The sequence below is a fragment of the Panthera onca genome, chromosome E3 (assembly GCF_046562875.1).
Source record: "Panthera onca isolate mPanOnc1 chromosome E3, mPanOnc1 haplotype 2, whole genome shotgun sequence".
NCBI classification, from domain to species: Eukaryota; Metazoa; Chordata; class Mammalia; order Carnivora; family Felidae; genus Panthera; species Panthera onca.
In genome coordinates this window covers 13,746,594-13,773,472 of record NC_138354.1, presented here as the reverse complement: position 1 = coordinate 13,773,472, position 26,879 = coordinate 13,746,594, and the positions used below count along the sequence as shown (strand labels likewise).

Genomic DNA, 26,879 nt, shown 5'->3' with positions numbered 1-26,879 from the left:
GAAACCCTCCGTGCAAAATTGACCCCAAGGACAGGCTGTATGTCCCCTAGTCTGGTCGGGCCTGGAAAAGGACAAACTGCTCTAGTCAGAGAGAGCTCCAGGTGGCCTCAGTGTTCCATCTGGTGCTCATCAGGGTGGATGTGGGTTCCCCCAGAATTCCCCACGGCTGGCCTGCTGGGGTGTGGGGGGGGGGGGGGGCTGGGGTCCCGCGGAGGGGCGGGCGGGTGCTCCTTTGAAGTTCACATTTCAGTAGACCCTGAGTGCTCACAGCACAAATCTGGGGGCCTCATTCTCTCCTAGCCCTTCCCAGATGTCCATTAGGCCAGGCCCGGCTCCTGAAAAGCTGGCGGAGGGGGCCCGGACACTAAAATGTAAGACAAGGGGGAAGTTAAAGAGAAGGGGTGAGAAAGCTGTGGGGTGAAATGCACCTCTTGGCCACCTCTCATCTTCTCCAACTGCCCTGGTTGCAGGCTGGGTCCTGGAAAAGGGGGCTCTGAGGCGAGAAGGGGTAGCAATTACAGGCCTTTTCTCTCCCCCTGACCTAGAACGGGGACCCACACCAGGGCTGATGTCCTGTAAACAGAGGGCTACAAGGGAACACCTAACTCCCAGACAGGGCTTCCTTGCTTTTCTTCTCTCCTCCTCAGGTAGCTCTGCCCTGGGGCCCTTCCAGAGTGTGACAGAGATTAACTCTCTTAGCCAGATGGTCCTGCACAGACAGCAAAGTTCTCATCTGCATTTCTGCCTACATAGCAAAGTGGCAAAACCATCGAGGAGGAGGAGGACGCAGAGTGGGTAAGAAAGGGTCATAAATACTGGCTGGAGACACTGAATTGACTGCGGAGTTCCTTTTAAGGATACACAGTCCAGAATTTGGGGGACCAATCCTGTCGCTCCTATACCAGTTCAACCAACTAAATACAGACAAGAAGTTAGTCGGTCTCTCTGTGTGTGTGTCTGTCTCCCTGGGAAAATTAATTTTTTCTTTGGCAGATGGTTGAGTCACAAAGACAGAAGGATTCATAAAATTCACATGAACATCCTGTAAACATTTAAACACATAAAGATTAAATAAGGCAACCATGACCTTGATTAAGGTTCAACTTTTTTTGGTTGTTTTTTAGTTTTTTTTTTTTTTTTTTTTTTTTTTTTTTTGTAATGTCTACAACCCTAAGCCCTGCAGTTTGGAGGCTTACCTCCCCACCTCTTCTGACATGGTCAGCTCTCACTGGGCGTGTTGCATATACGTGCAAGCATGCGCTCTGTTTGATTGATTCGTTTTACAACAGGAAATTAAGGGCATCGGAAGAAAACGATGATTCACATCCCCCAAACACAAGAGCCTTACGAGTTCTCTACTAAACTGGACAGACGGCACAATACAAGTCAAAATAAAATCCGAAGGCAGAAGTGACACGTACCTCCTCTGCTTCAGCCCCTCCTCCCGTCCCAACTAATTGTTTGCTCCCCACCAGAGATGCTGGCGCAGGACCAGGAGGTTCTGCCGTGGTTGAAAATTCTCACCTAACGAGGCGAAATGGCTTACTGAAGCTCACAGACCCACAGGACTCGGGTCATAGCCCCCGCGGCTTCAGCTGGAGCTCGGTCCCCAGACTGCTCAGCCCAACATCAAAGCTGCGCCCCGCCCCCCCGCCCCGGCCCCCACCACAATCAGCTTGTGAGATTAGCACTGCCCTCCCACGGTGAAATTTTATGGACCAAATCTGCCCGCCACCAGGCTCAGCAGCGTAATCTCACCAGCAGCTGAAAGCCAGGCTTCTCTAAGGCCAGAACACTGTGGGAGTCCCGGGAGGGGGAGGTGACGTGTCCCAGGGAGTCAGATTCCCTGCACTCTCGTTAGACTGTTCGATAAGCTGAAGCCTTGAAGATTTTGCCAGTAGTGTTTGTTACCTGGTGTAAATGTGCCCTTTCTTACAATGCTTTTCATTGCTCTTGGCTAAGAATACTGGACAGAGACGGGAGACCTGACTCACGGGCAGGCAGGCCGCTTTGCAGGAGAACTTGAACTTGACGTGCACGAAGCTGACAGTTCCTTGAAGGCCTTGTCAACCATCCGTCCAGTAAACACTGCCACTACCCCGAGTAAAAACAGAGCAAAAACCACAAGCACATATCGAGACTCTGTGCACCTGTCTTGAAGCAATTATTGACGTTATCACTCTACAATGAATCTCTTTTTGAAGTTGTTTTCCTGATATTTAGCAGTTTGAATACTAATCCCCTTAACAAAACTGTCCCCAAGCATTCCCCCCTCCCCCGCCCCCCTAATCTCCTTCTCTCCAGGGGGAGGGCGGGTGCTGGGTACCAGTCAGTCGACTTTGCCGCACCTGGATTTGCATTGATTCCTCTCTTGTCATTCATGTTACCAACAGGAATTAGCATAAGGCATTAAGGGAAACTCTGGAGGAGAAAAGAAAGGCCATTTTGATGGAAATAAGGGGCAAAGGAATAATCTGCCATCAACTAAAATGCTTATTTGTGTATGGTTTCCCAAGCAAAGCTTAGAAAAAGCCTATGTTGATTTTAGCGCACACAAAGAAACCTTAATCCTTTCAAGGCAACTAAATCACCCCCAGAAAAGCAGCTCAGAAGAAAGGCACCCTGTCAGGGGGATGACTATTCACAACCAAATAGATGCCACAAATCACACTCTGTAAGTAAACAAAAATAAGAATGTGGGAAACGTTTGATTGGAAAAGGGAAGGGGGGCAGGGGTGGGGGAGTCGGGGCTGCGGGGAGCCATTCTCATCAATCACTCTTCAACTTCCCTGAAGAGAGCCTTTCAGCTCGGTGAGGGCAGCAAGGGCCTCAACGCAGGTCCCGGAACGGAGCCAGCTCCCACTCTAGGGCTGATCCCAGAGAGGGGACACACATTCCAAAGCTTTTTGGAGCCAATGAGCAGAAGCAGAAGGGAAGCTTGGGGCTGGAGGTCCTGGGGGGGGGGGGGGGGGAGGGGAGCGGGGGGCACCTGAGACCTCCTTTCCAGACCCTGTCCTATTTTTATCTCCTCCTCCACCCCCTTCTCTCACCCAGATTTGGATCCACCAGTGTCTACCCATCCCCTTCCCTCATCAAAACGAGCAATAAACAATTAGGCATTTGTACATATGAGCACTGCATGCTATGAACCACAAACATCTTCTTTTATTGGGCTTTTAGCCTTATGGATAACAAATTTACACAAACTTCCAGTCCATCAAAAAATATGATGACATATAAAACCGGAACACTCCATCATGCCATAAAAAAGATAAAAACTCAACGTGACAATAATTCTGGGAGTACAGCAATCACACTAGCATCGACACCTCAAGGGAACTCTAAACATAATGTACTATTTAAAATGGCAGTTGGGTTCAAATTCTGAAATCATCTGGGAGCTCAAAAAAAAAAAAAAAAACCAAAAAAACAACAAATAACAAAAAACAAAAACACAACCAAAAACCCGGCACTTGGAAATGTGTCTTACTGAACCCAGCTTGCAAAAATGCTAGCCAAGGCAACTAAGCGGATGTGGAAGTGGCTTCAAATTCCTCCACTCCAGGGAGGCCCCACTCTGTAACTTGTACCAAGCACTGGTCCCAGGTAACAACAGCAGGAGACTACCACAGACAGCACCCCGTCTGTATTTAGTACCGACCGTGCAAGCACCCAAATCAGGTTCCACAGCGAAGGGGAGAAAGTCACTCAGTGTATGTAATTTATACCTTTCCAATTATACACCTTTGCGAAGGCAGTGATTGGAGACTCCCTTCGATTTCGTGATTTCCAACGACACTGCTACAAATGAAAACTGCAGTGATCGAGGACAAGTTTTCCCTTAATGCACTGTTATATCATTAGCCTGTCTTAGTCTGACATTGCAGTTTGGAAGAAATTAATGGGACAGCACATATTTAAATTTTGCCCTCTTGCTCGTTTATGAACTTCACCGAAAGCCCACAGCAGACTGAGCCTTGGTTTATGACCATAAGCCAGTGCATACTAAACATCCACTGGTTATCAGGGTCTGCAGGACGAATCAGCTATTTAGAGTTCTATTTATAGTTCTCCGACTGCGGGGTAGTTGATAAGTAACAATAAAGTGAAGGCATTTGGAGAACTATTATTCTCCATTACCGCTTCCTGCATTAAATTAAACTCACATAGATAGCAGTGATTTCTTAGTCAAATCAATTTAAATAAGGATTCAGCGTATTCTTCAAAAAGAAACCATTCTGGAATACAACACCAAAGCATACAGAATCTGTCTCAGGCAAAAACACACAGGGTGAATCGTGGCTCCAGAGTGAAAAATGAAAGACCGTTTGTTTTTTATTCTGATTTTCTAGGCAATGACAATGAAACAAATACAAAAATCAGCCATTGCTCAGAACGAAGGTGTCTTACCTTTGTTTACAATAACAGTATTGAAGAGCTTTTCAGAGCTGGCATCTGATGCCTGAAAAACAAGAAAGGGAGAAAAAAATGTGATTATGGTCGTTAATATTGTCATCACCATCATCACTGATTTTCAACCAGTTCACTACATTTTTAGCAAAACCTGACAGGGAAAGCAGCAATTTCCCCCAATCGTCCATAAGGTGGCGCTATTTGACTGCACGAGACAGACCTGCAGTGCAGCTCTTTGCTGGGGGAAAAAATCTGATTTTAAAAACGTGTCCTTATTAGACATATTATCTGTGCAAAACATATTTCTATGAGATGATACACAAAGCAATTCAGCTCATTCACATAATGATTTTGCAATTTCGTTGACAGATCATTATTTTGGAAATGGTGCTTTTTTTCCTTTGAGATGTACAGACATGCCTATTTTTCAATTTTCTTTCACAACCCAGAAATGCCTATTATTTAACGCTATGCTTTTCCTCACTAAAAAGTAATGGCTAGCACTTCCGGAAATTAATTTAAAGATTCAGCCGATGACCTCGAGATCCTTGTTCTTCCTAGCAAACCAGGACGACCTTGGTGTTGAAACAGGAGCAAGCTGACCTGTCCCCAAACCTGACACGATGCATGCCATAAGCGTTACATCCTTCCCATTTTCTAGAATCGTATCTGCTAATTACTACAGGGGCTTGAGGAAAGTGAGATAAACCTGTTTCAACAGCAAGAGTAAAGCCAGGGTAAATTACACACTAATGTTCTGGAAAATAAACACACAGTTGATTTGGAGGAAAATGCCATAATGCTGTAGAGGCACGGAATATTTGTAGAACTTCTAGAAAAAATTAAACAATTGAAGTAAAAATAAGCATCCCCACTAAGATAATCTGAAAATGGACCTGCATTTAAAGTTACAATGGCTATGCTGTAATCCTTGCCATGCAACCCTTGTAAATCATTTGTCTTTCACACTTTATACATAGAGATGCATATTTTGACAAAGCAAAGCATAGCATGTTGAATAAATATAGAAGGAACTATAAGAATCGGGGGGAGGGTATATCCCAAGTACAGCATATTCTGTGACTCTGGGGCTGGGGGGCTGACTTTGGGGACAAAGAAGGTACTCAATTTAGCCTTTCTGTGTTATGTTGATGAAAAAGAGATATTCTTATGTATATCTGGGGAACATATTCTGGTTTTCAATGCAAGGGATACAGAACGACAAAAAATATTTTTATTATGCGTATTTCCCCCTTTATTTTCCTCCTAACCTCCCTACTGTAGAGGTGGTTCAGAAAATTAATAGATCAAGGGGAAAAATGAATGTATGTGTAAAACAAGGATTGGCCTGCACACACATGTATATACAGTTTAAAATAAACCCTAGATAGCTTTAAAAAATTTTTTTGTATGAATAAAAAATATGCCAAGGGCCTTCCTGACACCTTAGAGGTAATTAAATAAAACTATACAATAGCTTTTCAGAAAAATCAGCTGCCAAAAAAGTGTGGCATGGAGAAAGAAACAAAATATGCCTTAAACAAGTCAGAAAGATTGTTAATAAAGGCAAAAATTACAGTAATAGTGCTGTGAGATTGCTATCTGTAGTGAGATGTCTAGGAATGTGAGTTTTCCCTGCTAAAAACTCAGAGATAAGCCTATGTCACCATTCGTGAATGCAAAAGCATCCCTTAGTTTAAACTGGAAGGGCTATGTTAAATTCATGGCTTCTAAAAACAAACTCCGGCTGATACGTTTAAGAGAAAGAAAAACAGTCCATTAATGAAATCATCTTAAAACGGAAATCACCTTTGTAGATACAGGGATTCCCTATTAAAATCTGTCTAATTGGCCCAAAGAAATAGGACAATAAATGCAAATGCACCCCAAATGCAGAGAACGTGGGTGAGGAAAGGAAATGGTTCCCGACTGAGTTTTTATTTGTGTGGGTGTATGAGAGAGATCCAATAGGACAGAAGCTGCAGGTTAACAGGCCCTCCGGTTGTCTGAAACACCTCCTAGGGGCTGTGGCCTTTTGTCGGCTCCCCTGGTCTACACAACACACGCTATTCTCAAGGAGGCGGTTAAGTGTTCCTTGTATCTGAAGCGAACTTAGGAAAAGTGATTATGATGCCAACCGGTAAGTTATTAAGGAACTAAGTCTGACAGGATATTCAGAGAAGATCAGGAGTGTGCCTGCTAATAACAGCTGAGCCCTTTAATTTTCTGATGCATGTCACAAAGCCTGAAACGATGCCTCTTCTAATTGGGGAAGGGGCCGCCTCAAAAAAAGCCTCCGCAGGAAAACACCCCAAAGAAAATCAGTGCAATGGGACAGTGGCTAATCATAAAATGATTCTGGATCCCTTCCTTCTCCCACCCAGGTGGTTGAAACTATGGCGGCCCACCGTCCTGAGAAGTCAGAAAGGAGCTTCTTGGCCGAAGTCTAAAGTGGAAACTACAAGAAAATCCTTTACATTTCCTCCACCAACTTTCCAAATTCGACTTCTGCCTTTAAAGCATCTGTGTAAATTATTTGGCCCTTTATCTTGGGGACGTTTTCTTTTTCATGATTTTTAGAAGAAAAAAAAAAAAAGTCTGCAATTCCTTGTACTACCTGGGCCATTTTCCTGGCCGATTTTTTACTTTTATTTTTCCATCACGAACGTCGAATGGAAACATGGTGAGCGAGAGGCGAGTCGAGGTTTCCCTTCTCTCCTTTTTTTTTAACACAGAGGTACCCTTACACGCTAAGGACTTCTACATTTTGCCCTCATTTCGCTTCACGCCCCTCGCTCGGTTTGGGAGGGTGAGGGCGTAAAGTGGCTGCATGTAAAAAGGACAGAAAAACAAAGCTCTCTTTTGGCTGCTTTTTAATGGGGGGAGGGGGGGGAGGGAGAGATTTTTTTTTTTTTTTTTTTGATACTAAAAAAATTACTAGAGGCCGTAGTTGGTGTTTAGGGAAAAGTTAATAAGTCAAACAGATTGGAGGAAAGAGCGCCGAGAATGGGAAAACGAATGCGAGCCTTCCGTGCAGACGGGGGTGGGATGCGGCCGCTCGGGTTCGAGGGCCACCTCCGTTCTCTCCGGCCGCAGACCCCGGGGCGCCCTCCGCACCCGCGCCCGCAGGAAGAGGGACTTCCCAACAAGGGAAGAAAAGCCTCCTCGAAACTTAAGCGCGAGTTCTTTCAGCGACTGCCGCCGATCGCGAGCCCAGACCTCCTCTGGCTTCCCTTGGCACCGCGTGCGGGCCGGGATCCCGACCTCGGAGCGGCAGCGCCACGCCGCGCCTCGGTCTCCAGCCCGACTGGGCGCAGGCCCCGGCCCGGGCCCCGGTCCCCGGCCCCGGGTCGGCTGGAGCCCCTCGGGACCGGAGGCGCCGGGCCGGCTGCGGCCCCCCGGCCCTGCCGGGCACGTCCGCGCCGCCGCTCCCCGGCCGAGCTCGGCCGGCCCACGGAGGAAAGTACAAAGGCGGGCGGCCAGGCCGCGGAGGGAGGGTGGGAGGGAGGGCAGAGGGAGGAGGGGTGGCGAAGGGGGGCCCGGGCGCGCCAGACGCGAGGCGCCCGCCCCTGCCACCTCTGCCCGCGGGCCCGGCCGCCGCAACAAAGACCCCCGACCCGGCCGCCTCCCTTCCGAGCGCGGGCGGCGAGCGAGGGAGCCGCGTCCCCGGGGCTGCATTACCTGGTCGCAAAGGGTTAAGCGGTCCTGTCAGCCCCAAGTTCATGGTTTGGTTCCTTAGCAGGGCTCACGATGGGGGATCGGCAGAGACCAGGGGGGAAAAGCGGCCAAACACACGAAGAGAAAACGCCCAACTCCGACCGGGCTGCGTCCGCAAGTCTGTCCTCGGTTCCTCGCGAAAGTCTGAAAGCGGATGCACGGGACCCAAATCCGTACGAGAGCAGCAGCTGGCGGCGGCCGAGCGCCAGCGCCGCGCACACATCCAGCGCGGCCGAGGCCGGGCGGCGGGCGGCGGGGGGAGCGCCCGATCCGCGCCCGCCCGCTGCCTCCGGGCCGCTCCTGCGGCGCACGGGTCGGGCCGGGCACGGCGGGGACCCGAGCAGCGTCCCGGGCGGGCCGGCGGGCGGGCGAGGCGGAGAGGAGCGGCCCGAGCCGCGGCCGCGGCGCGCGGAGCTAAGAGCGAGGCGGCGGCGGCGGCGACAGGACAAAGGAGACCATGTGCGGAGGGAGGGAGGAGGGAGAGGGAGGAGGAGGAGGAGGAGGGCGCGCGGCGGCGGCGGCGGCGGCGGCGGCTTCTCCCCGGCGGCCGCCTCGGGCTCCCCGACTGTCGGTCCCGCCTCTCCAGCAGCGCCGCGGCCCGAGTGGTCCCGGTCCCGCCGCCGCCGCCGAGGCGCTGGAGGGAGACGCTCCGGGAGTCTTTATTCGGGGCCGATCTCGCCGGGCGCGGCGCGGGAACGCTGCAGCGGCCGGGGCGCCGGGAGGGCTGCGCGGGGCCGACGGCGCCTCCTGGCCGGAGCTCGCGGGCGGCGGGCGGGCGGCGGGGAGCGCCCGGGGCTGGCTGGGCTCCGGCCCGCGCTCCGCTCGCGGGCGCCTGCCTCTCCCGCCGGCTCCCCGCTCAAGTGAACTCCATCGGCGGCCGCCGCCGGCGCCGCGGACTCCCAGGCTGGACGGGCGGCAGGAGGGGGCGGCGGCGGCACGGGGGCCCCTCGCTCCGGACTTCGCTCCCCGACTGCGCCGAGCGCGCCTCCTCCAGACGGTCGCAGCTCTCGGAGCGGGACTTCCTCGGCGCGCCGAGCCCGAGCCGCCGGTGCCGCCGCCCCTCCTCCGTCCCGCCCCGCGCGCCCCGCCCCTCGCCGCCCCTCCTCTCGGCCCCGGCGCCGGGTCGGCCCCGCGGGGGCGCAGTGCCCGGGTGCGACATCGACAGCTGTCGCTCCCCCCCCCCCCCCCACCGCGCCTCGGGCCCTGGGTCCCCACGGCTGCCTTCCCCGCGGGCGGGCGCGGCGGGAACTGCAACGCTCCTCGCCCTCCCCACAGTTGCCGCTTCCAATATCGCGCCGCGGCAGGGAAAGGCCACTAGGCCCGCAGCCTGGGGTGGAACTGAGACCAGGCCAGTCTCCTCTGCAAAGAGAGGGCTCTCTGGGCGGTCGTGAGGGCCTGCTGAGAAAGTGATGTAGGTCGAGCGCCCGGCACACAGTAGGTGCTCAAAACGAAATAATATGCCCACTGTTGAAAATGAAGCGGGGGGGGGGGGGGGGGGGCTGGGGGTGGTCGGAGTCTAGTATTAGAACAAAAAGGTCTTCATCTCGCCTCATTCCCACCACGATCAGAGACTCAATGCAGTTTGTCAAGTCCTAGGGATAATCCAGAGGATGAACTGGCCATTTACAAACACCCCCCGCCCCTTACTCTTCAAATCCACTTATATTTTGCACACCTCACACGCACAAAAGGGGAGCGGGTTGGTTCCCCAGGCGTCTACCAGATGTAGGAAAAGGACGAAAGCAAGGCACAGCCTCACTAAATGGACGGCATTACTATCACCGTATCATTTGTCATCCTTGTGTTCTCTAGTGCTCAGTGTAGGGTCTGAGAAGGAGGGTGTGGGGGCTCACTGACCACAAACTTGTTGTTTGGCGGGCTCCCCTGTACGACCCACTCCTGCCAAAGCCTACCCAGCTCCCTTCTGTCCCTGGTGGCCCCTCCGCAGAATTCCGGCTTCCTTACTCATGATTTCACCCCCAGAGACCCTGAACAGGTACTGGGCCCTACACGGGGGGCAGGAGACCCTCCGCAAAGATCTGGAGCTTTAATTCCACACCTGCAGCATGACAAAGTCCCTCCTTAGTGCCCAGGAAAAGTTGCTGTGATTTTCCCAGCACAAGCGGGAGAAAGCGGCAAGCAAGGTGGAGATTGTCCCTGGGAGGGTTCCAGGGTAGATCAGGCTCCCTTGGGGGAGTGACGGCCACTGACAGGTCCTATGTCCCTGCTGGTGCCACTGTTACCTGGATTGCAGCAGAGAAGAGAGGAGGGAACAGGGCTTGGGAGAGACGTATATCACATACAAATGCCACGGAGACTGGCTTAAAGCAATAATGTCCCTTCCTCACCTCTTTGAAGTTCAACATCCATCACTGTTGGATTTCATGGCACTCCTGAACAACCTCTCAAGGGTAAAATGGGGGGTGCTTGCTGTATGGCGTAATTTTTTTCCCCTTTAACTTTCACATACGAGGAATTTTGGAAATAAGAGGGTCTCTTGTCTCTCTAGCCTCACCACCTTCCCGAAAACTGGCAGCACTATGTGGTATTTCTAAAGACTTTTTTTTTTTTAAAAGATAGGTAATAGCCATTTTCTCTACCTCTACCCCCAAAGCAGTCAGAAGGAAAGGTGCCTTGCAGAAAGTAGTTGGCAGTTGGATTTTCCAATTGCTTATAAGATGTCACAAAACCCAGCTGAGGCCCTCAGGCTAGGGGCCTTCATTCTGAAGCTGTCTCTGCAGTAAGAGAGATAGCTCAAAGGCAAACATTAAATTTTCAAGAAAAGACATTAAAATGTTGTTTCTTTTGGAACAATCAGAACGGGACGGTTTTCTTGTCTTGTTGCTCTAATAAAATCAATATTACAGGGAAGAAATTGCCAGAGCTCCTGCCAGGTCCCCCACAGGGTAAACTGAGATGCAGGAAAGCACAGGGAACTTAGCTGACCAATGAAAACAACCACTTAGCCCTCTGCATTGCTTTCATCAGACAGCATTCCTGACACTTTACCAGGCCTTGCATTAGATTGTCATCTCTGATTATCAGGGACTAGATCTCAGAGCAGCCTGGGATAATCTGCATCTGTCCCCGTATTTTGATGATCTGAAACCAGGAGGAATGTGGAAACACCAGCAGCCAAGCTTCTGGAGGACCCACAGAACTGGCCTCTGCGCTCTGTGTCCCTATTCGGTCCCCTGTGCCAGCCTGTGTGGCTTTTGCCCTGTGAGGCCCACCACCACCACTTGGTGGGCTCCCTTCCTCCAACTCCCCCCAGACACTTGAATGAGTTCATCTTGATTCGTTTACAGGTTTTGTACCCCCTCCTTTCTGAAAGGGAGGGAATCAATGTCAAAATTGGAAATGAAGAGGTATAGAAGCATCAGAAGTCTGAAGAAAGAAAAAAAGAAAGGAAAGGAAAGGAAAGGAAAGGAAACCAAAGCAAAGCAAAGCAAAGCAAAGGAAGGGAGAGAGGAGGGAAAGAATGATGGATAATCACCCCAGGTGACTGGATCCTGGTCAGAGACGTGACTTTCAAGAATCAAGACTCATTGTGGTTGTTTTCCCTTGAGAAACTTAGTTTCCCTTTGTTGTAGTTTTCACCTGAAGATTACAAAGTCAAAGGCTGGCAGCCACTGTTTCTGTTACATTCAAAAGTTTTAACATACTAACCACTCATGGCTTCTTAGGCCTTCAGCCTCTGAACCAGATCTAAGGAGGGCAAATCTTACAAAGTGGGTTCCCTAATAAGAAGCAGGTAGCAAGAATATGGACTCAATAGTCTTTCCAGTGTAGATCAATTATTTCAGAACCCAAACCAGATTTTAATATATGAGCAAAGACCTTGGCCAAATTTATGATTTACCAGCTAAAACTTAAAACACACACACACACACACACACACACACACACACACACACACACACCCAAGCCCAAGCTAAATTAAAATATGGAATCATCTTTCAATCTCAAAATACATCTAGAGATAAACAAGATTTGAAAACTAATGGTGCTTCTTCTACATCAATGTAAAATGGCTAAGTTCTAAAGCCTAAAATGTGCTTTGATTCAATTTGTAACACAAGTTACCAGGCTGAGATTAAACCTTTTTTGGTAAATTATTTCTTGCAAATTCTGGCCTTCTGTGGAGCATCTTATATAGAAAAGGCTTCTCAATTGTATGGTGTTCTCGCTCCTAAAGACAATGAACTTCAGGCACTCTCTGACAGAACATGGGGTGGGTGACTCGGTGGGTGGAGTTCAAGGAAAGAGGAAGCCTTTATATTTTATGTTTTATTTTTAAAGTTCTTTTTTTTTAATTTTTTTTTTTTTTTAAGAGAGAGAGAGACAGAGAGAGAGAGAGAGGGAATCCCAAGCAGGCTCGGCATGGTCAGTGCAGAGCCCGATGTGGGGCTTCAACTCATGAACTGTGAGATCATGATCAGAGCCGAGACCGAGAGCTGGACGCTCAATGCACTTTGACATCCAGGCGCCCCTTTTGTTATTTTTTTTTAAAGTACACCCAATGTGGGTCTCAAACTCATGACCTCGAGATCAAGAGTCGCAGGCTCTACTGACAGAGCCAGTTGGGCATCCCTTGAATTTCTATACTTTAAATGATGTGGTATAAGAAGGCCACTAAAGTCGAGCGATAACCCAGGCGTTCTGTCTCCAACTGGCCTAGGGAAAGGTCACCCCACCTGGGTTATTTCGGTGTCTCTAGGAGCTAGATTTCTTCAAATTCTAAAGCCCTTCAAGCTTTGGAAATACAAGTTTCTGTTCATTCTTCAGGGAGTGGGCAAGAGCCAGCATCTGACTGACATCACCACCCTATCACTTCTGAGCCAGGACACCTTGGGAAAAATCTCTTCACTCTTCGTGCCTCCGTGTTTCCTCGCGTGTAAGATGAGCGGCCAACAGTACCCACACCTCTGCAGTCGCTGCCAGTAACGCCACTGGCACTTAGTAAGTGGGCTGTAGGTGTTGGCTATTATGATTGAAGGTGACACTCTTTTTCGATCACTGTGGGGGCCGACAAAACCAAAGCTCATTCTACTATGGCTGCGATGTCCATTCCACTGGCCACGCCTTCTCCTGGATTCTTTCCATACGAACCACCGTACTGATGAGGAAAACAACCACTTGAACATCAAAAACACCAATCCAGAAAGTGGTGGCTATGATCTGCCCCACCTGCATTGGGGAGCCTCACCTGCACACAGGCACTACCCTGGGTGCCCCAACCCTTTCCGATGGGGTCAGAACCTGGAGACTGGGTAGCTTGGGTCACATACATAATAAGGCTGGTGGGATCTTCTTGATAGATGTTAAAATCCAATCTCGAGTCAAGCAAAATGCTGTGAAGAGTTCACCAGGCTGCAAGATGTAATCAACCTCCAAATAGGGAGAGCTTCAACTTCTTCAAACGTAAAATAGCATTCATCCCAATTATGCCATTTTGACGTGCTGAATTGTAATTTCTGACTCAAACAGGCCTACAGTTTTATCTGTGACTATGGCAATGGTTTCTTACGGTGCAGAGGTGTGTTTTGCCTTTTTTGTTCCTCTTCTCTGTGTGGGATACTCACCACCTCAATGTGATTAGAAAAAATTTTTTAACGTTTATTTATTTTTTTTGGGGGGGGGGGGGGAGAGAGAGAGCCAGGGAGGGGCAGAGAGGGAGACAGAATCGGAAGCAGGCTCCAGGCTCCAAGCTGTCAGCACAGAGCCTGATAGGGGACTCAAACTCACGAACCCTGAGATCATGACCTGAGCTGAACTCGGGTGCTTAACTGACTGAGCCACCCCGGCGCCCACCTCAATGTGATTTTAGATTCAACCATTCGATAACTATGTCTTGCACATCTGTATTCCCGCCAGAGCACAGGAATGGCATAAGAAACAGTCGTGAGCCTGGAGTGCCCAGCACTTTACTGTCTATTTATGAGGATATAATGCTAGTCTATTCACTGTCATATGCCTTCTTTCTGAACCAACCTGGTTTCTTGCGGTATAATTCACATTTTGGAATTTGTTTACCTGGCCGGTACCCCGCGTAGTACTGGGAGGCCTCCCTCAACAGCTGCCTGGTGAGAGAATGAATGGATGGCCAAGGCTTTCCCAGGCTGCTCGTAAAGTGCCTGACAAGCACTGGGGTACCTGATAAAGTGGAGGGAGACTCAGGGCAGAGGTCTCCCTGCGGGGCCTGCTGCTCCTTATCCATGGCAGGTGAATTTATTTATTTTAAATATTTATTTTTGACAGAGAGAGAGAGAGAGACAGAGCTTGAGCAGGGGAGGGGCAGAGAGAGGGGGAGACACAGAATCTGAAGCAGGCTCCAGGCTCCGAGCTGTCAGCCCAGAGCCCGACGCGGGGCTCGAACTCACGAACCGCGAGATCATGACCTGAGCCGAAGTCAGACCCTTAACCGACGAAGCCACCACGACGCCCATTTTAAATTGTAGATCACGATCGCCTCCCCTAGTGATGAGTGGCTAGTCAACCTCGGATGGCCCCAAACCCCTCTGGCTCTGTGCCACCCACCCCTTCCGAATAGGTGATTTTAAAATGGAAGGTTCATTACTTATCACTCAGAAAGGAGGCTACAATATCTCATGCTCATACTGTCGTAAAGCAAAAGCCTCTACCATTATATGCCTGTGTTGCTACAATTGATCATAGGGCTAAAACAAGAGGGAAGTAAATAAACCGAACTGGGTTAGTTTATGATGCATACTATTGAGACGCAGGGGGGAATAAATATTTTCCAAGTGTAGACGTCAAGAAAAAGAATTTTACTTTCAAACTTCACAGTGTACTATAAACTACAGAAGGGGGGAGAAGTATGAAAACCATAAACTATCTCTTACTTACCCACCAAATCTACATTAAAATATTAATATTCAGAATCTGACACTCCCACAAAGAAAAGCGGTGAAAAATAAAAAAAAATATGTGCAGTCTCTGCTCCTGTCGCCCAGGGGCATCTCATGTTTTGCTCAAGTGCACGAAGTGAAGAACATGAGGCCGTGCCCTCCCGGCCCTCACCTGTGCTTGGCCACCCCCCCCCCCCCGATCACAGCATCACATACTGGTGGGTGTTTGCAATCTGGGGTCTAGAGACCTGACCCAATATGGAGTTGCAGTTCTAACAAGCATATCAAGCGCCATCCACGTGACAGGGGGAGTCTCCATTCCTCATTCCGTTGGCCAAACCTGGAACTGCACATACTCTCAATGCCTGTTGAGATCTAGAATAAGCCAGTTCTAGATCTAAGTCAAACTAAATTCTGACACCTACAGTCTAGAACGGTTCCCAGATCCGAAGGGTCGTGGGAAAGCTGCTGAAGCTGTGCTAACAGAAGCAGGACATGTGAGTAGTTGACCTTCAGACGTTTCATAGTTCGAAAGGTGACGGACACCCTAGACGAAGGTCATCTGCAAAAGTAACGTGAGAAATGGTGGCCAACTGCGATGCACGTTAGCCTTTCTTTCCCTACAGCCTTTTCCCAAGGGGTTTGCCCTTTTTCCCTGGAAAAAGGTTACCTCAAAGTATCAATAATCTTGAGGGTCCTGGAAATTCTATTCCCCCCCCCCCCATCTACTAACACACACGGACCTAACAAAGCTTCTGTGCTACCCTCTTAGCTTCATTTTGTAGTATCCTGATGGTCCAAATATTTATTTGCAGAAATTCTTGTTGAGCAAGAATGCAACATTTGCTTCTTCTGTTTTGGTGACTCATACAGTTGCTGGGGTACCATGTGGGCAGCTAGAATATCAAAGAATTCCCTTGGTTTAGCTTTCCTGAAAGCATTCCTGTTGACGACTGTTTCTGATTTTTTGCCCTTACTCCAATCTTAGCTGTTCTCCCTGGGCCTTGCGGGCTGTCAGTATGGAGTGGAAAAGTCTAGCATGGCCAGTACAATAGGCTCTATCTCTGTGCCTTTACGAATCACATGAACATACTTTGGAAATGGTCAAGGGCTATACGAATGCCAGCTGCTATGATCACACACTGAGGTTACTCAGGGGTGAGGGCCAGCCTGCACGCCTACCGAGACCTGTTAATTCCTCTCTGGTCCTGTATGATCTCCAATTACAGAGCTCTGCTGCAAATTAACTGAATCAGCAATTTCTTCTGCTCCAAACTATAGGTTGTCTTGAAGGGTTCCTTAGGGAAATACATTCAAGACGATGTCTGACATGTATTACCTGCTTCTTGGCCCACCTCTGGACACTGTCGTCCTTTAGGGGGTTAAATTTCCTTAGTGGTCTCAAGATGCTGCTTTGGAGGGCCAAGATTCAATGCCTTAAGGGCCAGGACTGTGCTCTAACACCACCACCCACCGCCCCCCTCCCCCATCACTATTCCCCATAGAATGCCTTCTGTGTGGTAGATGGTCCATGAAGAGTGATTAGGTCAATGAGTTAAGAATGGATGACCCCATCTTTGCCAACTAAACATGTAAAATAAAAGAATGAAGACATTATCTCAGAAATAAACTGTACAGTCCTTTCCACACACTGCTACCAGCTTAGGGTTTCACAGAATATAGTACCCGCCCCCCCACCCCCCGACCGGCTGTCATAATGCTAACAATAGAACACGTGTCAATTCTCTTGAAAACTGACTATGAATTAAACTACCAACCACTGGGGTAGCCACACTCTAAATATGGCCTCTAATACTTCTGTGCGTGCATGCTAACCTCCCATGAGCAGGTAGAGCCTGTGTCCTCTATTCTGGAATCTGGGCTGGGCCTGCAACTCTCTTGACCAGAAAAATGTGGAGGGAGCGATGCTGTGGGACTTCGGAGCTTAGGCGTTAAGAAGGCCTGGCAACTTTCTGCTTCTTTCTTCTTGGAATCTGGGCGCCACGTTGTGAGGAAGCCCAAGCCGACCCACACAGAGAATTCTGGCATCAGGACCAAAGACCTGGTTGGGTTCCCAGCCCCCAGCCAGGAACGACATGCCGGCCATGTGAGTAAACATCTTGGCTTTGGCTCCCCTGGCCCTGTTGAGCCTGCCTTAGTTGAAGCCCTGTGGACCCGAGAGCAATGGTTTCTGTACAGTCCTACAGAACTCTGAGCAAATAATTGTGTTTTGAGGTGTTGCATTTGTAGTCTCTTACAAAGTCACAGGTAATGGAGACAGCCATCTAGGTCATGCCCCAACGTTCCGAAAAAGGAAGCAGATGAACACACGCCAGGATGAGACACATCCGTGAGCCGTCACCTCTGCTTTTGGCCCCTGTAAGGGAATGACGGGGGGATCTTGAGGGTAGAAGAGGAACGCTACTGAAATAAAGATAATTAACGGAAGTGGGAAAATCCTGAAATAAGACAAGTCTCTGCCGAAATAGGGAAAAGTTTTCTATTTGATAAAGTAGAAGAAAACTTAACGTGACAATGTGAATGCAAGAATAAATCTGATCTCTCCCTTTCCTTTTGGAGGCTGTGAATGTTTGCAAAACTAAAAAGTCTTTAGTGATCCCTTCTTTTATCTAAAACAGATTGCAGTTTTAAGCACAGCCTCATGAAACTGCAGGTTCAAAGGAACCTGAAGCCGAATTAGCATAAAATCTGGAATCCTCATTGCCACCAAACGCACGGCCGCCACCTGACAGCTCTTTTGTGATTTTTGGTTTCAAATAGAAACTGGAAGTAGCTGAGGTGGAATGGGCCAGGGCTCCAAGTGTTTAACACTCAGTCCCTCCTATGGACTCACACATTCGAGAGAGAGCCTTCGCCGGCTCCCTGAAACCCGCGGTTAGGGAACACAGCCCCCGTGTGGCTGCCCGCCCAACAAAACCCGTGGGGCTGGGGGTTGCTCACGTGACAGAAATACTTGGCTAATACTTTTTGGAAGTGTTAAATATTTTTAAGTAAATTCACAGACCTCGGAGAGCGAATCTGCTGGGACCGAGTGGGTGGAGGGGGGGAGGGGGGAGCGGGGGAGGGAGGGAGACCACCCTTTCCGAGTTTTTACATTGCAAATGCCAAGAAACCCATAAATTCTAGACACTGCAATTTAAACACCAGCAGGTATGCAGATTCCCTCTCTCGCGATTCACTTAACACTTTCTGAGCTTCCTCTTTGGGTAATGACAACTCTACGCACCTACATTTAATTCTGGAAAACCCCAGGGGGGCTGCTTTGCCTACTGCTGAAAACAGTAGACCTACCTCTGGGACAGAAAAGTTACACTTCTTTTATAGCAAAGGGGGGGTAAGGTAGTATGTATCTAATTCCCCCTTGAGGAATGCAGGTGCCGGAAGAGGATTTTCTCACCCCCTCGTAGGGAGGGTGGGTTTTGTCCTGAGCCATCCCCGTCCCAGACTTCCTCCTCGGATCCCCATACGATCAAGTGCATGAATTCAAGTGACAGCTGGCTGGGCTGTGTCCACAGCACATGAAAAGCAGGCTGCGACCACGCAGGGAGGAGAGGCTTGGCCTTCCTTCTCTTCCTCAAGTGCCTCCCGCCAGGCCTGCCACGCCCCACTTAGGGCCATCTGCTCCTGAAGCCACTGCCACCGTGGACGAGGAAGGGGCTTGCTCCGTGGGGTGCGCGATTCACAGGGAGGCTGGTCACGGGCTCACTTTCACCCAGGTCTGTGCCTCCTCTGAAGTTCCTCTACTGTTTGGTGCACAACTTTGCACATTCTCCAGGAGGAAAAAAAAATGTAGTGAGCATCTGGTATTTACACAGAATCTTAGAGGGAGTTGACGGATTTAATTACAAGTGTTAGTAAAACAGGAAAATTGTAGCCAGGCTTTCAAATAGCCACTCGCCTCTAAGTAACAAGACTTTCCTTTGTGCTGCTGGTAAAGAATGTGATTTATTTCCTAAGCGAGTTTTCTTGCAGAAGGGGACGTTGGTGAGAAGACAGTTGCTTGGCTGGTAGCTTTTATTTTCATGTACGATGCTGTCCTTCTTATATAAAGATCAAGCTACAAACAACATTCAACCAGGCGGTGTGCTCGGAGTTGTTTTTCCGTTCGTGAGTGGTGATGGATTTTCTCTCCGTTCCCGGGGCTCACTTACAGCTGACAACATGCATTTGTGAAATGACTGGCTGGGTTTAAAGGCACAACTTAAGGCCAGGAAAATGATTGCAAGTAACTGACCTAGACGAGGATTAGAGAACTGACCTGATCCTCACTGGCTCTGGTGAGTTTTAATAACCGGTTGCAGGGCTACTGAAGACCATTACGGCGGAGGTGAGGTGCTTGTAAGAGTGCTGTACCGCATCAGCAAGGTCAGGCAATCTGGGTTTTAGAACAGGTTCAGTCCCCGCCAGTTGTGGCCTTGGGTCTAAGCCACTAAAGCTTCTCTTCACCATTAAAACCCATATAGGTTGGGGGGCGCCTGGGTGGCTCAGTTGGTTAAGCGTCCGACTTCGGCTCAGGTCATGATCTCATGGTCCGCGAGTTCGAGCCCCGCGTCGGGCTCTGTGCTGACAGCTCAGAGCCTGGAGCCTGCTTCGGATTCTGTGTCTCCCCCTCTCTGACCCCGCCCCCCCCCTCATGCTCCGTCTCTCTCTGTCTCAAAAGTAAATAAACATTAAAAAAATGCATATAGGTTGGGACAAATATTCTCTCTCCTGCTACCTTCCATACGTAAGGTTTTGTGATTCTCTACGATCTACTATCTAGATTATAAACAGGGAACAGTCTCTGCGGTGGAAAATAACATTATCCTTCTTCCATTTGTTTGGAGGTTACGTTGTTATCTCCGTGGGACATACTGTTTGACTTATTTTGTCTGGGGTTCCCACTCTTTTAGAATTTCCTGATAAATCACTGAAATGTCCGAAGTATGCTATGGTTTGCATTTAATCCTTCCAACTGGTGAGTACAATTTAACTTCCTCATCAAAAGAGTCGGGGCAAAGTGGGCCTCTCAGGCTCTGGGCGGCTGTCACTTGGTACCACTGGCCCATTAAACATATTTGTCAGCTTTATGCTTTAAAAGCAAAACCAAAAGGGTAAATGTGTCATCACGTACTCTTTAATCTGAAATCTACAGGGGAAGGAGCTCAGAAAGAAAGAAAGAAAATACACACACCCTGCCCTAACCCCCCTGCATGTGCTCACGCACACACACACACACGCACACACACACGCACACACACACACACGCACACACACACACACACACACACACACACACACACACCAGGACACCACCAAATGTGAAGCTGGCTTTTGTCTTCATCAGACCATTCCTGGCCAAGGCAATGTGCACACCACATTGGGAACCAATTTAGTCATTTCTGACTTCTCGACAATCAAATAAAACAATAAATAGCCTGAACTGGGCTTGAAGGGGAAAAGGACCACATGAATTTCCTCTCAGGACATTTTTTTTTTTTTTAACATGGAAGTTTGGCTTGAAAAGAACTTATTGCACAGACACATGTGGCCTCAATAGGATAGATCCTTAACTGATGAGACAGATTCCAGATTCAAGCACACTGTATCAGGGTTTAAATCCTCAGAATTTGGTAATGGAAAGTTTGGGTCACGTTAAGGACTGTGGGATCCAGGGATAAGATTTAGTTTTAAATTAGCCTCTTGGGCACAGGCTGAGCATTCCCCTAAGAAGCACCATATGTCTCAAATTCCACCTTTTTCCTTCTCTCCTGGCACTTCCCTGTGGATGGACCAGAAAACCCCTGACTTCAGGCCGCCTCCTTGTGCGTTTTTTGTGGACCCCCATCCTTATGATGACTTTTTTTTTTAACTCTTTAAAAAATTTTCCCAACCTTTTATTTTGAAAAGTCTCACACTTACGGAAAAGGTGGTATGAATAATGCCTAACCCTGCCCCCCTCCCCACTCTTCATTTATATCCCTCTACTGGTAACACTTTGCCACAATGACTTTATCTCTCCTCCCTCTTGAGCTGTATTAAGACACACATATCTACCCACTTAGTGTTTGGGGGTGGGGGGTCGGGGTGGGGAAGGCAACCTCTTCCAGATTTCCTTCTGGCACTTTTCCTCATGGCTGCTGGTCTGAGTGGTCAGCATCTGAGACTGCGATTGGGTCCCGTCTACTGGGACAGGGTCCCAGTGAGTTGCAAAGCCACACGTGTGTTTAAAAAGTCTGCACACGCTTGGTTCTTTCTGCTTCCAGGACTCGTGATGACTCAGCTCAGCTGAGGGGCCCTGGAAGTTGCCTGGGGCTTGGTGGTCAGTCAAGAGTGAAACTGGGCTAAGGGAAAAGGAGAGGGCCTGCTCGGAGCCAGGGGCACTTACTTATCCAGCAGGGATTGCAGAGAGGCTCATTTGGAGTCAGGAGGCACTCAGCCAGCTGACCATATAGCACAGTATTCGACTTGTCACTGTTCCTTCATCTGTAGATGGAAAGTATGACGTTCCTACTCCAGAGCCGCTGAGGGTTCAGTTCACTAGAACAGTACCTGGCACACAGCAAGCACTTAGTACATGTATCTGTTACTGTCCTGCTTGCTCCCTTAGGTACCACTCTGAAGCAGAGCTAACAGGTGAGGCAAGAGGTGAGGTCAGTTAGCCTCTTAATCTCAATGAAGCCTCTCCTTGACTCCAACAGGGTGTAGCCCACTGTCTGATCCATCGTTAAAAGCCATTCACTTGGTAAGACTACTTACACTGATGATGAACTATGTGCCAAAACAAACAAACAAACAAACAAACAAACAAGCCAAACCGAGGGAAACATGTTACTGGTCCTTAGGGCCCTTAAACGAGAAGAGAGGAGAGAAGAACAACAGAGAAAGAAAGCGGGACATGGTGGCATTGAGAATAGGACTTTCGGGAAGAAGGCGCATCCGCCAGGAGAAGGCAGTAGAAATGGGGTCCAGGTAAGGTGAGGAAAACCCTGAAGAGGCAAGGAGGCGGATAAGGAGGGGAGGCGAGGAGAGTTAAAGCTTGGGGGACCAGTCAAAATCAGGAACACAGAAGCATGAGGTGGCTTGCTGGGGAATATCGAGAAATTGCTTGGGACGAGAGGAGTCCAAAATACTGGGATCCAAGCCCGGCTGCGGGCAGGGACTCAAGACCGGACACCGAAGAGAGGGCTCAGAGTCACTGAGGAGTGAGGGTGTCCTCTACGGAGACGACAGGGAGTGACTTCCCAGGGCACCACCGGGTAGTGGGAAGAAAGCACAGCCGAGGACAATACCTGGGATGGAGTCTGCGCTGCCCGGGCCAGGGAAGGAGCCACGGAAAGAGCGATGTGAGGTCAGCAAAGCGTCACGGCAGAACCAAGGAAGGGCAAGATGTCCAGGAGTAGGGCGGCAGTTGGGGTTCGGGGGTTACTCAGAAGTGGAAAACGTATCGGAGGTCGGGGAAGACAAGGACTGAGGCAAGAGAGAGGGCTGGTAAGGCAGCAGGTCTTTGATGAACAGCCAGAGAGCTGCAGAACAAGGCTGGTGTGACTACAGATAAACGATTAGTAAGTGAGCGAAGTGCTGAGAACAGAGGGAGGAAGTATAGACCACGTTCTATATGAGAAATGGAATGGAAACACACTGGAGGCAAATAGAAAGGCGCTTATTAGGGCCTGCGTCCGTCTTCAACTGTCCGTGGCAGAGGCAGGAACACGGCACATCCACCCTTCAAACTTCTGTATGCAATTTAACATGCTCTTATGCTCGCTGTCCGTAGAGGAGTATCCCTGCCCCGGGATATTTTTATACATTCATACATATAGATGGATTTCTTTTTTTTTTTTTTCTTAATGTTTATTTCCTTTTGAGAGAGAGAGACAGAGACAGAGGGAGAGAGAGACAGAGGGAGAGAGAGAGAACATGTGTGAGCAGGGGAGAGGCAAAAGAGAGGGAGACACAGAGTCTGAAGCAGGCTCCAGGCTCTAAGCTGTCAGCACAGAGCCCGACGAGGGGCTTGAACTCACAAACCGTGAGATCATAACCTGAGCCGAAGTCGGATGCTTAACCGGCTGAGCCACCCAGGTGCCCCTAGATGTATTTCTTAATAACAGGAGGAGCCATGCATGCCAGATCCCCGGTAAATAATCCAAATGTCCTATACTTTACATATAGGGACCATTTTGTCCATGAGAGTAAACGAAAGCACAGGTAGAAAGAAACCTTTAAGGCATCATGGGGGTTTTAAAACGTGACTGCAAATCCTTCCCATGGGGGGTGGAGCCTACACCCCTTCCCTTGAACCTGGCGAATTCATGACAGAAGTGGCGTCATTTCCAAGGCGAGATCACAGGAAGCCTCGCTGCTTCTGCCTCTCTGGAAGCTCCTCCCAGAACCCAGCGGCCGTTCTGCGAGAAGGCCACGCCACGTGGGAAAACCTTGTGCAGGTGCCCCCACGGACAGTCCCGGCCAAGCTCAGCCCTGAGTCATGCCCGCCCAGGCACGGGGCATGTGAGGGAAGAGGTCTCCAGACGATCCTAGCCCCCTGCCACTCAAGTCACCTGGACATCCTGCAGCAGAGACCTGCTGTCCCCGCGGGGCCCTGTGCAAATTCCTGACCCCCTGAATCTGTGAGCGTAACAAAGGGGTGGCTGTTTCACACCTCGAAGTTTTGGAGTGGATAACTGGAACAGGTCTTTAAATATGGATTTCCCGCCTTGTCATGGGCATTTCCCGTAATAAAGTCCTTCACTTCGGAGGCAATTTCCATGATTGAGGGTGGCGGGGGGTGGGGGTTGGTGTGAAATACCACCGGAGCGTCCACACCAGAGACGCACGAGAAACTTCCTAATGGGGCAGCGACCGCCGGTGTGAACGTGCAGGAGGTATATCACACCTCACACCACAGCCCCGAGGATCTTACCCTGTCACTTTGGAGAGAATCAACAAATGCAAAGGAACTTGATAAATATTTTCCATAACAAAACACAATTGGTTGCAGTGGGGATCCAGCTCTGGTCCTCATTAGTCACCCTTCACTTGTCAGACAAGCTCCAGATCTCGCTGAAATCCACTGTGGATTCTTTATAGTTTGTTGGGAAATGTGACTCTACGTTTCCTTTATACCACATGCTTTCTGGAGCCTGCTTTTAAATCTAGAGTGCGTGCTTAGCTCCCTCTTCCCATAGGAAAGGAGCATCAGCTTCCAAACAGAGGTAGGAAGGTCGCAGCGGCTGCTTCTGAAGTGGTTGTGGGGGGGAGGGGGGGGAGAGGGGGGAAGGCCAGGCTGCCATTATCAGGGGCCACCAGGTGCCCCGGGATCACGTTAGGTGATAAAACACTTGGCTGACACCAGAAAAAAGAACATCACTTCTTCTCTCCCCACCCTTGCTCCCTCTTCTTCTTTTTTTTTTTTTTAAGGAGGCTTTTTACCCTCATTAAATGAAACCTTATCTCTGAAAGACTGCAATCCTCAGCAAATGACAAGTGCGCCTAATCTCATTTTCTGACAAGTGATTCTGACAGCACCTTCCCTTTGATTTCTGAGACATGTAGTTAGACATATATTAATCTGTCAGTCATCATCCCTAGGAAGAATAAAAAAGAGAGAGAGAAAGAAAGAAATGAACATTTGTGAATATGAAGGCGAGACAAGAGGCTAGGACACCTATTTTAACTGATGCATGAATACTCCTTTCTCAGGCAGCCCCTCCCCTTCCGGCACAGGGAACATCCCCAGAGGGGAGACTGAAGCGGGCCCATCAAAGGGCCAGGGAAACAGGCATCCGTGATCTCAGGTTATGTGGTCCAGGGGAAGGACGTGTGCTCTCGAGTGAGGCAGATCAGGTCCAAACCCCTGTCCTACGTAAAGGCCAGGTGGATTGGATAAGATCTTTAATCTCTGCACATCAGAATCCTATCTGTAGGATGGGGCTCAGGGCATCGGCTGGCTGTAAAGGATAAATAATCTGTATTAACGTACATGCAGGGATAGAGCAGGCACCCAATCCACGGAAGTGCTACCTACTGTCATTTCTGCTGGGGTCTCCTGGGGAGACGTTGAATTGGGGGAGCAGGGGGAAACACAAGATGTACCCCCATTCCCTAAGAGGTAATGTACATAGAAGGAATTCTAGAACTGCAGGGAAGCTCTCACAAAGACTGCCAGGGAGAACCACATAAAAACTGGCACCCCACAACTATTTACAACTCAGCCTAGCATGCAAGTTGCTCCTAAACTATGCTCAAGAGATCCTTTCTCTTTTTCTGTAACCTTAAAGCAGATTCTTAACTGAGGCATTTGTAAAGGGGAGTGAATGCATACTTTTTTTTTTTTTTGGAGGGGTAGGGGGAGTCATGGGCACGAAATCGGTCCTGGGTCACTCTGGGGTGAACCGCGTCCATCTGCCTGTTTGATAGAATAAAAGTTAATTTGATATCGTCTAACACATGTCATTAGTCAATACCTGCATTGGGAGATGTCACCAACGTAAGTTTCTTTTCTCTTCACACAGAGACTGGCAAAGGCTTGGGACTGGCAAAGGGACCAGCCTTACCTCAGAGCTAACAGGGCATAAATGTGTCAGGTGTTGGGGATTCTTTTTTGAGAGCCACAGAAGACAAGCACGGACGGAAAGCTGTCTGATGTGCCAAGCGAGGCTGTTCCCCTTTGTCATTTGGTTTTCAAGAGGCTTGCCAACATATTCTGGAGACACCGGGCCTGCAAATGATCCAGAAAAGTCTTCTCTAGGAGTATACTACTCTCAGACAGGCTTCCGGGTTATATGCCTCAACTCCTCTACCTGCCCCCAAGTGACACAAAACAAAATGCCTCCCCACTCTTTCCAAGGCCCTCGCTGTATCGGTTCCATTTTCCAGGGATTGTGATCAGGTGGATGTGTTTAGCGTTGTGACATGCGTTGTGACATGCTAAACCAAGGAATGGAGAGAACCAAGGAATGGAGAAGAGAACGGAAAATGAAGAGTTTATGGACACATTTCCTCCCCCTTCCATACAAAGTGTTGTTCCATGAAAAGCAGGTACCTCTTAGGACATCTGCTATTTTCTTCTCTCCTTTTTCTCTTTGAATCTGAATGCTTGGCCATGCGTCTGTCTTCACGGAAATGAATAGGGTGGAACTATGGTCATGGCTCTCCCCCCCCCACTGATGGAAGAACACTTGGGACAGGACAGACCGGGAGAACGAGACGGCCCGTGCTCAGGCAAAAATTATTCTGCACATCAGCTACAGGGGAGACCACCTTGTTCCTCCTCCTCCGCCTCCCTTACCCACTCGTCTGCCAACTGGATAGTAATGGCCCCCGAAGGAGGAGGAGTTCCAGTACCGGGGTGGAAATACAACTGAGGAAAATCCCTGGAGGAAACTCAATAGAGTTTTTGGTTTTAGCAAAAATGAACTAGAAAGTCTTCAAACAAGGGAACACCGTAACTGCTCCGCGTTTGTGAACTCAGATTTTATAGTCCCAAGGAAAACAGATCAACCGAACAAATGACCAGGCTGCTCGCAAACCATGTCAACCACGGGGGTACATGAGAGGCGCGCACAGTGCCGTGTTGGGCTCGTCAAACACGACCTCGGAGTCAAAAGTCCTGGTTGGCATTCTGACCATGCCTATCGCTTCCCTGCTCTGGGCCTCCTCAGTAAAGTGGGTCTTGTTATATGAGCCCCTCTCAGGATTTGAAACACCTATATAGAAACACCTATATAGTTTAAAGGCACTACATTGAATTCAAAAGTTTTGGAGTATATTTATATGCATATAAATGGGTATATATTTGGTACACATTTACATGTCTAAACACTGGGTGTTACTGTTCAAAAAGATGTTTCCAGAACTTGAGAGAAGGTTATTTCATAG

General features: G+C 49.2%; 1 protein-coding gene across 4 annotated transcripts in view; it reads right to left on the bottom strand.

Moving 5' to 3' along the window:
• Window positions 1-26,879, bottom strand: part of AUTS2 (activator of transcription and developmental regulator AUTS2) — a 1,119,628-nt gene that overhangs the window by 82,258 nt on the left and 1,010,491 nt on the right. For all 4 annotated transcript variants that reach the window (XM_078439965.2, XM_078439967.2, XM_078439968.2 and 1 more), the window contains exon 6: window positions 4,411-4,462. In XM_078439965.2, the coding sequence (XP_078296091.1) occupies window positions 4,411-4,462 (52 nt within the window). The remainder of the gene's footprint in view (window positions 1-4,410; window positions 4,463-26,879) is intronic.